The 14,672-nt window shown below is 37.5% G+C and overlaps 1 protein-coding gene across 3 annotated transcripts; it reads left to right on the top strand.

Annotated features, from left to right (window-relative positions):
• Window positions 1-202: 202 nt before the first annotated feature.
• Window positions 203-13,545, top strand: KCNMB1 (potassium calcium-activated channel subfamily M regulatory beta subunit 1; the record flags this gene model as incomplete). 3 transcript variants are annotated; one of them, XM_083351339.1, is made up of 4 exons in its annotated part: window positions 203-313; window positions 4,886-5,056; window positions 6,429-6,624; window positions 13,261-13,545. In XM_083351339.1, the coding sequence occupies exons 2-4, from the start codon at window positions 4,920-4,922 to the stop codon at window positions 13,543-13,545; spliced, it is 618 nt and encodes a 205-aa protein (XP_083207465.1). In that variant the 5' UTR covers window positions 203-313; window positions 4,886-4,919. The 3 variants fall into 3 exon arrangements, with proteins under 3 accessions (XP_083207465.1, XP_083207467.1, XP_083207466.1); XM_083351341.1 differs by having other exon boundaries at window positions 214-313; window positions 4,889-5,056; XM_083351340.1 differs by lacking the exon at window positions 203-313 and adding an exon at window positions 2,838-2,957 and having other exon boundaries at window positions 4,889-5,056.
• Between the last annotated feature and the right edge of the window lie 1,127 nt (window positions 13,546-14,672).

Below are 14,672 nucleotides of genomic sequence, written 5' to 3' on the forward strand. Positions count from 1 at the left end.
TTATCTGCAATATAATATACATAACAGGAATCTTTCTATTTCCAGCACAAAGAAATAGAGGATGCTAGCTTAAAATTGTTCATAACACATCAGCTCCTGCGTTGCACAAATAAGCTTGAAAAAGCCTGCACATTTCCATACCTTACCATTTATGGTAGTAGAAATCTCAAGTTAGCTAAACATCCATTTTCAAAAATCATCAGCAAGTTTGGAGGAAGGTAGTCTTTTTACAGCTACAGATTTGCTACTTGGGTGCCAGCAGATTAGACTTTTTCCAAAAATTCATGAACTTCTAAGCCACATTTGAAAGACGGTAAGCATGACTTCTGAAAAGTATGTTTTCAGCAATCCTGCCTGTACTGTACTTCTGAATAACATGAATATTTCTTCAACTATTAGATTCCTATTAGATTCTTACCAGATTTCAGAAACATTTAAACCTTATTTTAAGTAAGAAGAGAAACCAAAAACAAGATGTTTTCCTTTTTGTACCAATACATATTTGCTAAGAGAAAAAAAAACTAAATAGTTTTGTGTTTATGATGGTAACACAATGGGTTTTCCTTTATGGGCACACAATGGTAGCTCTGTAGTCTTATTTTGTGATAATTAAATAGCATTTAATGTTTTAATGAAAGGAATGTTGTTTTTGAAATGTCCATTCCTGCTTTCTTGAAGGGAATTCAGTGTTTTGAAATGCTTTCGTTTTCTTTAATGACATTATTTTAGAATGCAAATTAATATTCAGAATGCCAATAGCAAGTATACATAACAGAAAATACAGAAACGTCTAGGGTACAAATTGTGATAGGTAGACATTTACAGCAAACAGGTAACAATTTTGAGGATGAGGGGTGGAATGTTCTAATTTTAAGTAATCAGATGTTAAATGAGTTCCTTTAAGGGACATTCTGTTTACCATCTAATTTGGATTTCAACTTTTTTTAGTACATTAGGGTTTTGTTCTGGTAATGGCAGCATTAAAGTGAAACATTATTCCACTGTTTTATGTCAAAGTCATTCCTATGGTTCTGTTATCAAGTGTCTTTATCATTGAACTATAATGTACAGATTAAAAAACTGTGACCTGGAACCAAATATGATATACGGTAATAGATTATTCCTGTTCAACAGGGATGTCAATTTACTCTGATCCCTCTCACTAATTTTTGTAACCTAGCTGAATGCTCTCCACGTTCTTTTCAGTTTTTCTAAATGTAAACTTTCCTAACTTTCCAGTGTAGCCTCTCTCTTGCTGTTTCCCCACCCCCCACCCCCATATGCAGATTGGCACATAGAGAACTGAAACTTGTAGAAATATTATTCACCTTATAAGTACATAGAGAGATTGATATTTCAGAGGTAAAGGAAAGAGTGGTTTCCAGAAAGAACTGGGCTCTGATATCTTTTCTCAATAGAAAATGGGCACCATTACATATGTTATGCAGCATGACAGCATATAAAGAAGCAGAACAAATAATAAATCTATTGTTAAAAATCAGGTGTTTTTTTACAAAAGTGGGGGTTTTTTTAACAAAAAATATATTGTTTATATTTAATGACTACTGTAAAATTGTTGTGTAAAGAGATTTAAAATATGTTCATGTCTTTGTTGGAGAAGACACAGGTATCTTAGGACAAATTGAGATTCAACTGGCTGGCAGATCAAGAGTTATGGGTTCTAAAATTCATGATAGCAGGACTTAACTAAGGTGGAAGAGTGTTATCATTTCTTCCCTACCACATTCCTTTGATCCCTGAGGAAAAAAATTGAATTAATGTACAGTATCTGAGTGTCATTGACAGTGGTTCTTTTTTTTGTCTATTTTAACATTTAATGGAATAAGACCTGTTTTACTGTTTGTGTTGAAGACTCTTCTTGTGATTTGTTCTTAAGAATATATATTTTTATTACTCATGCTGAACATTGTTTAAGATGAATTAATGAACAAATAAGTTCAAGTTTCTTCTGAATTTTTCTAAAAATGTTTTTGAAGGGCAATATATAAATTAAGAAAAAATATTTTAAAAAAAAGATTGGATGAGACTCTAGAAGAAAAAAAATCATGATGAAAACCAAATTCAAGACTGGGATAAACTGATGTACTAGGAATCCTACAAACAATATGTATAACCAAGATAAATCAAAGATAATCATGTTTGAAGATTAGAATTAAAGCCTTATGGCTGTTAATTACAGCAATGTTTTATTTTGTATATAAATTACTTCACAAAAGGAGTGTGGAAGCAATCCATTGGGATTTGTGTTCTGTTTTTCCTGTTCTATGCTACTTGGATGATTCTTGAGACAAAGCAGAGAAGCTAAACAATTTAAATGGGATGCTTAAGGAGAAGAACATAGAAGAACATATAGTGAACATTAATGCAAAAATATGAAGTGGTAAACTCAGCAATAAATTCATTTTCCCAACAGCATATATGGAATTTTGATGCAAATAATTATACAGGAATAAAATATTTGCACTTGACTTTATTTTCAATAAAAAAATAGCTGGTCCCAGTCTTTGAAGGATTAATTTCAAAAGATTTAAAAAATAAACAGATCTAGCAACTGAAGGATAATGGATTCCTTTTTCATCAAAAGAATGTGTTTTGTTAATGAGATCACAGAAATTATATCTTTTGGGATTAAAATGCATCATAGAAACAAAATTCATAGTCTAAGTAAATGTCCATTTTTTTTATTATGAGAAAACAGGAGCTAAGCTCAGTTACCACATATACTAAATGAATCTGTCCCACCATAATTTGTAGTTTGATTATGTGCCATCAAAGTCACTGTCAACTGTTAACAACCACATGGATTTTCTCTACTAGGATCTTTCCCAACCTAGTCCTACAGGTGATCCAATGATGCACCCACTGTCACTGTAACTGAATCCTTCCATCTTTAAGTAAGACCTTCTCCAGAAAGTGAGGTTTTCACATAATCTGAGGTATGATCATTTATACCTGATGTTTGTGCCTTGACCAAAAACTCTGGGTTGATGTATTCAATTGCCTATTTATCTATTTTCTTAACCCTCCATGTTACAAACAGGAGTCTTCTCCAATATCGATGTGCAAAAGCTTCAATACAATTTCTATCTTGCTTCTTCAAAGTCCAACTTCTATTTCCATGGAGTCTTAGGGGGAAAAATCATTGCTTGCACCATTATGATCTTCATAGATAGACACACATCACAACATCTGAGTATCTTTTCTAAGGGCTTCCTGGCTACTCGAGTGCTAGTCTGTGGTGTGATTCTCAACAACCAATTCATTTAGTGTTGATGATTCTAGGCTCAAGTAATTCACCCCTTTAATATCTTCACTGTCAATTCTAAAGCTGGTCATTATTTCTGTGGTAATTAGTTTGGTCTTGTTTATATTTAATCTTAGTCCCATTTTTTTCTCTGTGCCCCTTAAATTTCATTACTACAGCTTGTAGATCATTTGCACTTTCAGCTATCAGATAGCGTCATCAACCTGGCACAGGTTATTGAATTTCCTTCACCCACTCACCCCCAATTTTAAAGACATCTTCTTTCTATCAATTTAGCCTTGGAGTCTAAAGCTCCAGACTCCTGTACTTAACATATGAGAACTGTCTTAAAATTTGAAAGCAGTTTATTATCCAGCAGCCTGAGAGAGAATTGATGGGGAAATAATATGGAAGAAATGTTCAGCGTAGCACTGTTCTTAGAAAAGAAACTGACATATTTTAGGCTCATAGTATCTTACACTGGAAGTTATTCAAAGGTGTCCATTAAGAAATATATTTTGTCTAGCTCCATGTTCACAAGCAGGCCCAAATGGCATAGTTACATGGCATCCGAGCTGCAGTAGACTTTACAAATACTTTACAAATACACTCTCCAAGGATTGTTATAAATAATTTCACTATTTGGATGACTTTGGGGCAGTGCACAAGACTGTAATTCAATTGAACGAAAAGCCTGTGGGTGAAGTAAAATGAATCATAACCTCTCCATTGTCACCAACTCCAGCATCACTGATATACTTTTCTCAAATGACTCTGTCTTCTCTCCAAACTTATAAATTCCTGAAAACTCGACTACAGGGAAAGAACTTCTAAAACACTAAAGCAAAAGAAGGAAACGCATCACAGAACTTTGCATATTAATTATATCCTTGCTTAATTGAGTCCCTATCATAGCTGAACATTGCAAATTTCTCAACTTTTTTTGCATTTTTAACACGGCTTCTCAGGAAAACCAGGCGAAATATATTCTCTATTCTATTTTTGGGTAAGTCATTAATTTCTCTATTGGTCAGTTGGAATATTCATTTCCCCACTCCATCATCAAAAAGCAAGCCTTCATTCTATTTGGGAAGAATATTATTAATTATTAATTCACGTATTCTATACTACCTGGAAAATTTGAGCATTCTTTCTACCTCACTATGTACTAAAGCCTACAAAAGGTTAGCCAGAAAGCAAACTCTAAGTCTTCAGACAAGCAATGCCAAACTTCCAGGTCATAGCATGTAATAGTTTTCAAGCTATCTGAAGTGGCCAATGTATTGGATGAGAACCACTGATGTCAGGAAATGAAATGCCCTTTAGAGTTTTGGCCACAAAAAATCCACCAGCATTTACAAATGTTCCAACTTTCCTTTTCCACTATACTGTTCCTGTTAAAAATAAATACTTGATGGTCTAAGCATCTAACATGTGATTTTTGATGTTACCTTTGAAGATGTGAGTAAATACTATTGTATGCCCTCCAAGAGTGGAGGGCATTTTTGCATTTTTGGAAAGCAAGTACTTAATGACATTAAAACAAGTTATATGCTATCTCTGAGATGAGGTTGAGTTTAGTCATATGAGCAAACCAGATTGATTTGTTTATATTTTTAGCAGAGCTAAGAACACAGAAGCATCTGAAGAAGTCATGTTGCACAAAAAGGTGGTGGCATCACAGAAGCGAGGGGAGACCAGGGCCCTATGGCTAGGATTGGGAATGATGGCCTGCTCAGCGATGATGTATCTTTTTATTGGTTTAGTCCTGGTGCCTTTACATAGAAGGAGGTAAAAGTTTCTTTATTTCTTAAACCACACAAACAAATCTGGGTCTCCAATCAGCAAATGAGTCTGCTTACAACTCCTAGCATTAACAGAAGACATTCGTATTGTGGGATGACTGGGAAATGCCTTTCTTCTGTGCTGTGGGATATGTAGGTACAAAACATATGCCTTATATCCATGATTTATTTCCTCTCAGTTTTTTTGCAGAGGTGGGCAATTAAACTAATCGGTTTTTATGCATCATTTGTCCCTTTAAAATGCTGGGGAAAGGAAGGATACCAATAGAGGGTATGTTCCTCTCCAGTGAATGGCTAGCTGGATTATACTAATAAATTTGATGTCACATAGTTCTGAACATGTGATGCCTCTCAAAATAGAAATTCTATTGTACTCAGAAAACACTTAACAAATAATGTTCATTAATATATGAAAGCTGAAACATAAATGGTTAAACTGGAGGATGTGTTGGTTAAATGGAAGACGTTTTTGCTTCTAGAACACGAATTATTATTATCTTTCTTCCCGGTTAAGAAGTTAATACTTGTACTCTACTTGATGGCAACAGTATAACTGGGCACTGTGGGATCCCAGGTAGGATTATTTTTTTCTATAGAGACAATTCCTATCTCCACTTGACCCATCAAATCCACTAGGAAGCAACGTTCTTTTTTGCATTATTCAAAATTGATCTGAATGTGGAAAGTTATCCTGTATTAATTTTAATCACTTAATCATAAACATCTCTAATATATTTGTTTTGAAATATCTTGCTATTCAGTTTTTAGTAATCTGAATTAAATATGTATGAAAGGCAGTTTGGTGTAGTGGTTATGGCTTCAGGCTAGAAACCAGGACTATGAGTTCTAGTGCCACCTTAGGCATAAAAGCCAGTCACTTTCTTAACCCAATGCACCTCAAAGGGTTGTTGTAGAGAAAATAGGAGGAAGGACTATTCAGTATGTTTGCCACCTTGAGTTATTTATAAAAATAATAAAGTTGGGATATAAAAAATATGGTGGTATCACCCTAAAAAAGCATACAATTGTTGTATAAATTCCATATAATAAGAGGATCACAAAAATGGATGTGAGAATTTCTCTACAGACTAAACCAAGTGCATTTCTGAAAACATAGATAGTATTTAAAATCTATGGGGAAAAAGATATTTAAAATCATGGAATATAGTTTATATATTTTTGCCACAGTTATTTCTAAAATCTACATGTGCCTTCATTCACATAGACAATATAATTTTAATATTGTTCTTTCTCACCCATTTTTCACACAAGATGTGCTGACAATCTCAGAAATAGATGTATTTATGTACTACGAGGTTTAAGTTATGCATAAATTCTTAATAAATTTGTCTCTGCAGCGTCTGGGCTGATGAAAGTGAATGCAATCTGGTGAGAGCTAACATCAAGGAAAAAGTCCATTGTTCATTCGTTGAAGGCTCTGAAGATAAAGACATTTTTCACTATCCTTGTCTGGAAGTCTATGTGAATTTAACCCAGTTAGGGCGAGTGGTAATGCTCTACCACACAGAGAACACCGTGGACAGAAATCCCAAGGTTTGTGTGCTAGATATTAAGACTGTAAATTATACTACTCCTCAGCACATTCTAACCAGGCTCCATGTGAGAAGACATATAATAAATGGTGACACAATGGCTATTCTTGTCAAATTATCCTTTCTTGTCCTGAAATACCACTTGAAGCAAAAGGTAACTACCTATGGCAGAGTTTTGTCTGTCCTGGTAGATTATGCAAATGATACAGGTTTTTGAACAGTAATGAATTTTGTTCGACCACAATCTTGAATTCCTAGCCTCTCAGCAATATGCAATGTTGATAGTATTATAGAGTTGTTCCTCACATAAAAGACATTACTTGGGCTCTGCGGCATTTAAATGGTAGTTTGATGGAAGGCAGCTTCCCTTTGCCTTAGTGAAGTTCCCCACATAAATAACTTTATACTGACTTTGCCTCAGCTCCTAGACATATTTCACATAGCAGCTTTGAAGGAATGTTACACTTAAATCAATAATGTTGCCCTCTTCATATATCGTATTTCTGAATGGCTCATCTCTCTCAAAGATGGACTCTGGGCAGTGTACAATAAATGTCATTATTATTCAGTATTATTACTGCAAGTTTACATATGCAGGAATTTTTTTTGTCCTTCCAAAACTACATTTTCTTCTGGAATTCAGTGTGATACAGATTATCAGAAGTTATAACAGAATAAAACTAAACATGCTCATCCTTGTACTATGTAAGAACAATTCAGAATGATATCAAATACTTTAAGCTGTGTTATTTGCCATAAGGACGCTCAGCCGAAAGCACGCTCAGCTGTGGATATGTCTGGTGGTGAAAGGAAAGTCCGATGCTGTAAAGATTTTTTCTCCATAGGAACCTGGAATGTAAGATCCATGAATCAAGGAAAGCTGGACATGGTCAAAGAAGAGATAACAAGACTAAACATCGACATCTTAGGTATCAGCGAACTAAAATGGACAGGAATGGGTGAATTTAATTCAGATGACTATCAGGTATACTACTGCGGGCAAGAATCCCTCAGAAGAAATGGAGTAGCCTTCATAGTCAATAAAAAAGTAGGAAAAGCAATACTGGGATACAATCCTCAAAATGACAGAATGATCTCAGTTCAAATCCAAGGCAAACCATTCAATATCACAGTAGTCCAAGTCTATGCCCCAATCACCAGTGCTGAAGAGGATGAAATTGACCGGTTCTATGAAGCCCTACAGCACCTTATAGAACTAACACCAAAAAATGATGTCCTTATCATCATGGGGGATTGGAATGCTAAAGTAGGAAGCCAAAAGATAACTGGAATAACAGGCAAGTTTGGCCTTGGAGTACAAAATGAAACAGGGCATAGGCTGATAGAATTTTGTCAAGAGAATACGATGGTCATAGCAAACACTCTTTTCCAACAACCCAAGAGACGGCTTTACACATGGACATCACCAGACGGTCAACACAGAAATCAGATTGACTATATGCTCTGCAGCCAAAGATGTATAAGCTCTATACAGTCAGTAAAAATAAGACCAGGAGCTGACTGTGGCTCAGACCATGAGCTTCTTGTTGCAAAATTTAGGCTTAAATTGAAGAAAGTAGGGAAAAGTGCTAGGCCAGTCAGGTATGAATTAAATCATACTCCTGTTGAATATACAGTAGAGGTGACAAATAGATTTAAGGAATTAGATCTGATAGACAGAGTGCCTGAAGAACTATGGACAGAGGTTCGCAACATTGTACAACAGGTAGCAACCAAAACCATCCCAAAGAAAAAGAAATGCAAGAAAGCAAAATGGCTGTCTGAGGAAGCTTTGCAAATAGCTGAGGAAAGGAGGGAAGCGAAAGGCAAGGGAGAAAAAGAAAGATATGCCCAATTAAATGCAGAATTCCAAAGAATAGCTAGAAGAGATAAGAATGCCTTCTTAAATGAACAATGCAAAGAAATAGAAGAAAACAATAGAATAGGGAGGAGCAGAGATCTTTTCAAGAAAATTGGAGAGATGAAAGGAACGTTTCATGCAAAAATGGGCATGATAAAGGACCAAAATGGCAGGGACCTAACAGAGGCAGAAGAGATTAAGACGAGGTGGCAAAATTACACAGAACTATACAAGAATGAGCTTAACGTCCCTGATAATCACAATGAGGTGGTCACTGACCTCGAGCCAGACATCCTAGAATGTGAAGTGAAGTGGGCCTTAGAAAAGCTGAGCAACAACAAAGCTAGTGGAGGTGACAGTATTCCAGCTGAGCTATTCAAAATCTTAAAAGACGATGCAGTGAAAGTGCTACACTCAATTTGCCAGCAAATTTGGAAAACTCAACAGTGGCCACAGGATTGGAAAAGATCAGTTTACATTCCAATTCCAAAGAAAGGCAGTGCCAAAGAATGTTCAAACTATCGCACCATTGCACTTATTTCTCATGCTAGTAAAGTTATGCTTAAAATTCTACAAGCTTGACTACAGCAGTATGTGGATCGAGAACTACCAGAAGTACAGGCAGGATTTCGAAGAGGCAGAGGAACTAGAGATCAAATTGCTAACATACACTGGATCATGGAGAAAGCTAGAGAGTTCCAGAAAAACATCTACGTCTGCTTCATTGACTATGCTAAAGCCTTTGATTGTGTGGATCATAACAAACTGTGGCAAGTCCTTAAAGAGATGGGCATACCAGACCATCTTATTTGTCTCTTGAGAAACCTATATACGGGCCAAGAAGCAACAGTGAGAACTGGACACAGATTGGTTCAAAATTGGGAAAGGAGTCCGGCAAGGCTGTATACTGTCGCCTTGCCTATTTAACTTATATGCAGAGCACATCATGAGAAAGGCAGGGCTAGATGAATCAAAAGTTGGAATTAAGATTGCCAGAAGAAACATCAACAACCTAAGACAGGGCTCGGCAACCTGAAAAAGCAAAAGAGTCACTGGGATCCGGTTCCATCAGAGATAAAAAAAAGTGGGAGCATTTTTTGCGCATGCGCACACGTGGATACACACGCGCGGTTCCACTTTTTTTTATGTGGATGCACCTGCATGCCAGCGGCAACGGATCTCCGTGGTGACGGGCGCTGGGTTGCGGTGTTGCCTTCAGCCCGGGCGTCACCGGAGCCACCCCCGGGACCTCCAAACTGCCGCCCGACCTCCGCCCGAACACCAGCAGGTCTTGACACGGGTGTTTGGGCGGAGCTGCGCGCGCACCTCTCCAAAGGTTTGGAGAGGTGCGCATGCAGCTCCACCCGAACAGTGGTTTGGAGACCTGCTGTTGCCAGTGGATGTACCTGCACGCCAGTGGCAGCGGGTCTCTGTAGTGACGGGCGCTGGGTTGTGGCGCTGCCTTCAGCCCGGGCGTCGCTGGAGCCACCCCCGGGACCTCTAAACTGCCGCCTGAACACCAGCAGGTCTCGACACGGGTGTTCGGGTGGAGGTGCGAGAGAGGTGCGCACGCAGCTCTCCAAACCTTTGGAGTGGTGCGTGCGCACCTCCTCCCGTTCGGAGTGGTGCGCGCACACCTCCTCCCGTTCGGAGTGGTGCGCGCACACCTCCTCCCGTTCAGAGAGGTGCACGCGCACTGGGCAACTGGGAGCCGCAGGTTGCTGACCCATGACCTAAGATATGCAGATGATACTACTCTAATGGCAGAAAGTGAAGCGGAACTAAAAAGCCTCTTGTTGCGAGTGAAGAACAAGAGTGCAAAACTTGGGTTGAAACTAAACATTAAGAAAACCAAGATCATGGCATCTGGCCCTCTCAATTCCTGGCAAATAGATGGGGAAGAAATGAAGGTAGTGACAGATTTTATTTTCCTGGGCTCCAAGATCACTGCAGATGGGGACTGTAGCCAAGAAATTAAAAGACGCTTGCTCCTGGGGAGGAAAGCCATGGCAAATCTAGACAGCACACTAAAAAGCAGAGACATCACCCTGTCAACAAAAGTGCATATAGTCAAGGCTATGGTCTTCCCAGTTGCAATGTATGGCAGTGAAAGCTGAACCATAAGAAAGGCTGAGCACCAAAGAATTGAAGCCTTTGAACTATGGTGCTGGAGAAGACTCCTGCGAGTCCCTTGGACTGAAAGGCGATCAAACCGGTCAGTCCTAGAGGAGATCAATCCTGACTGCTCTTTAGAAGGCCAGATCCTGAAGCTAAAACTCAAATACTCTGGCCACCTAATGAGAAGGAAGGACTCACTGGAGAAGAGCCTAATGCTGGGAAAGATTGAGGGCAATAGAAGAAGGGGACGACAGAGAATGAGGTGGCTGGATGGAGTCACTGAAGCAGTAGGCGTGAGCTTAAATGGACTCCAGAAGATGGTAGAGGACAGGAAGGCCTGGAGGAACATTGTCCATAGGGTCGCGATGGGTCGGACACGACTTCGCAACTAACAACAACAACAACATTTGCTGTAATATATAAATGCTGTTTCCTCTACCTGTCTTCTTTAAAATTAATCATGTTTTACATTCCTTCATTTTCAGGCTCATATCTTATGGAACTGATCACTCTGCTATAATTCATAACCTAGCAGAAAATCATTTTATTTACACAGCAATCTATAATTGTGTAGATAAAAAACAGTAAAGCAAATTTTCCTAAAGGGCGGTTTAATGTTTACTTTAAGGCCTTGAAATGGTGCTTACACATTCAATCTCCAGCAGGCAAGAGCAGTTAAAAAGAGAAATCAGGAATAATCACACTGTATTTGGTTACTTCATCCAAAATGGGGTGGACCTCAGATTTCCAACCTTTTCAATTAAACAATCCTAATTTTAGGAGAGTATTTATTTTTTATATAAATGAAATATTACTATGAGCTAATTTATCTTAAGTAAAATTGGATCTCCAAGGTATAATTAGAAATGTTGCTTCATTTATCTTCAATGTTTGACTTTGTAATTTAAAAAAGCACATTATAAATTTTATATTACAACAATATACTGGACTTTCCAAGGCATTCTACCCAACGCACTTGACTGTCATATAGTTCATAACACTAGACTTCCTTTCCTTCTCCAATACCATAGAATCCTATTAATGCTAAATGTTTAGCATTTTCTCAAAACATTTCTTAGGCTTTTTAATATAATATTTGATTGATACTACTCTTAGCAGAACATCAAATTCATCTCACCAACAATTCACATTGTCTCATATCAATGGCTAACTTAACATTTCAGCATACTAAAATTTTTAACAGCATCATTCTACATGTTTATCCCTCAAGAAATGTATAGTTTAAAGTTTATATTAGTCCATTTTAACTGCAATATTTATAATTGTTTCTTCATGAAACTGCACCCCCACCTTTGTGTGTATTGAGGGGAAAGTGAAAACATGAGCTATAACATTATAAATAACTATCTATTGTACATCCCAATTTATCCAATAGGATTTACTCCCTAATTCTACAGATCAACCATTTGTAGAAAAGAAGCAAACAATACATGAAACTTAATTATCAAAATTGCAAAGATAGCCAGAGTTCCCTTCACTGTTTACAACTAAGAAAGTCTCACTTCATAACTCTAAGATGAAATTCAAATATTTAATTCCAAAACATTGAGCATAATTCTCAAATTTCTTCCCAAAATGTACAAAGTTGTAGAACCTTTAAAAAGTTCTATAATATTTTCCCCTTCTTCAGTAAAATTTCATGAATCCATTTTCCTTCTAATCTAATATCCTGCTTATTAGCAAATGTGTTCATTCTTAGTGCTCTATTTGTAAGCTATCCAGTTATGCAGATTTAATGGGTGCTGTACAAATTTGTACAAATTTAATAACTAAATAAATAAACAAAATAACTTCCCTTCTATCTATACTCACATAAATAATATTTCCATGCTTTGGAAGGGGGGGAGGGAGAGAAGGAGGGAGGAAGGAAGGAAATCTATGTCCCCAGTTATTTCCTAGGAATAATTCCCTGCAATCCTATACTATACCTGTAGTACAAGTAGTTCCTTTAGTTCCAATCACAGCAGAGGAAAAAACGTTTGATTCCTTAATTGCTTGTAAGAATAGGTTGAGTTATGATCTTCCTCTAACCCTGAAAAACATTGGTTAACTATAAGTCCATGGTGGCGAACCTATGGCATGCATGCCACAGGTGGCACGCAAAGCCCTCTCTGTGGGCATGCGTGCCATCACCCCAGTCCTAGGCCTTCAACTGGATTTTTATAAAACCTTTTCGCTTTAGGCCTCACTGTGTGCAAAAAAAAAAGGTTTGTTAACTTCTTGCAGGAAAAAAAAGATCTTGCAAAGTTTGAACTGATTGAACTTTTTAGTCCCACCCAGTCTACCATTACCCCCACAGCCATCCCCACCCAATGGGCCACACCCACCCAATGGACCACGCCCACCCGGCACCCGATGATACATACGTGCGTTCTGGGTTGCAGTTTGGGCACTCGGTCTCCAAAAGGTTCGCCACCACTGCTGTAAGTAAATACTGTAAAGGACAGCTTTGGAAAGCTCATGGATTCCCCTACAAAGTCACAATAGGATACATGCAATATTCATAATCTAGTTCACGCTAGCCACAGTGCAGAATATTAAGGCAGCATTGATTAAAAGTACCCCCAAATTACTGTTTTACCATCAGTAAATAATTGTGAAAAGCAGTATCCTGAGTTTTCTTTCTTTTTTCTGCAGTGCTCTTATATTCCCCCTGAAATGGAGAATTATAAAAAAGTTCAGCAGCAAGTAGAAGAGATAAGAGACAATTTCAGAAAGCATCGGACGTTTCTTTGCCATTATGACCCATCAAGAAATGTAGAGAGCGTCCTTTTCAAGAGATTGTATCCCCCAGAAGGTCTTCTCATTGCTTTTGCCTGGCCAAGTATGCTGTTGATTGGTGGAATCTTAATTGTCATCTTGGTGAAATTAAGCCAGTATCTTGCCTTAGTCTCTGCTACACAATACAGAACACTCATATAGCTTTTTCTGAGATCTGGATTTTATATTCACTTTTGTATAGGTCATTCTTGACTTACAACAGTTCATTTAGTCACTGCTCACAGTTACAACGGCACTGAATGACCATTGCAGCATCCCCATGGTCATGTGATCAAAATTTGGAAGCTTGCCAACTGACTCATATTTATGACGGCTGCAGTGTCCAGGAGTCATGTATAGTCCTCTTACAAGCAAAATTAATGGAGAAGCCAGATTAACTTAACAACTGTGTTGCTAACTTAATAACTGCAGTGATTCATTCAACAACTGTGGCAAAATGGGGCAAAATTCACTTAACAAATGTTTCACTTAGCAATAGAAATGATGGGCTCAGAAATGTTGGTCATAAGTCGAGGACTACCTGTATTAGAGGCAAATTGGGAGCAACTTCTCAAGTTTACATTAAGGATAAACACTGTAGTAAAGACAAGGAAAATATAGATAAGTTTGCTGATAGGAGATTATCATTATACTTCTTTGAATTCACCACATTTTACAAATTCAGATATATTATTTAAATTTGAGAAAATACTTTTGTTAATATTTCTAGTCATGGTGAGGAATTTGGATGAGGTACCTGATTTAATTTTTATCTACATGATCACTGAATATGCTCTTGCATTACTTTATGGCTTTAATAAAATCAACAGCTAATTCAGGGATATGTACTTAGACCGAAGTCTGCTGTACTCTATGAAGGCTAAAAAAAAAAAAAAAGCTCAAGCTTAACTCCTGGTGACTTCATGGACACATCAATGTAGCCTTTTAAGCAGCAATATAGAAATAAGTTTGCCATTGCCTTCTTCCAGCTCTGAAAGATAAGAGTTGTGCAATAAATTTTCTATGAAAGCAACTGGCTACAAAAGATGCATGCACTATCACAAATAAGCTTACATTGAGAGGGTCTGTCATGGCAGAATGACCACTATTGACTTGCAACCTCGTCCGCTTCTGCCGCTAACATGGCAGCCTAAAAGGGTCATTTGCTTAAATCTCTGAGAAACATTGTTCCTCATCTTTTTAAGGTTAAATAACAGGGCGAGAATTTACTTGAGAGTTTTGTTTTTAGAATCTTCCCAAAGAAAGAGCAGCTTGGCTCTGGGATGGAG

The sequence above is a fragment of the Vipera ursinii genome (genome assembly GCF_947247035.1).
Source record: "Vipera ursinii genome assembly, chromosome: 2".
NCBI lineage: Eukaryota > Metazoa > Chordata > Lepidosauria > Squamata > Viperidae > Vipera > Vipera ursinii.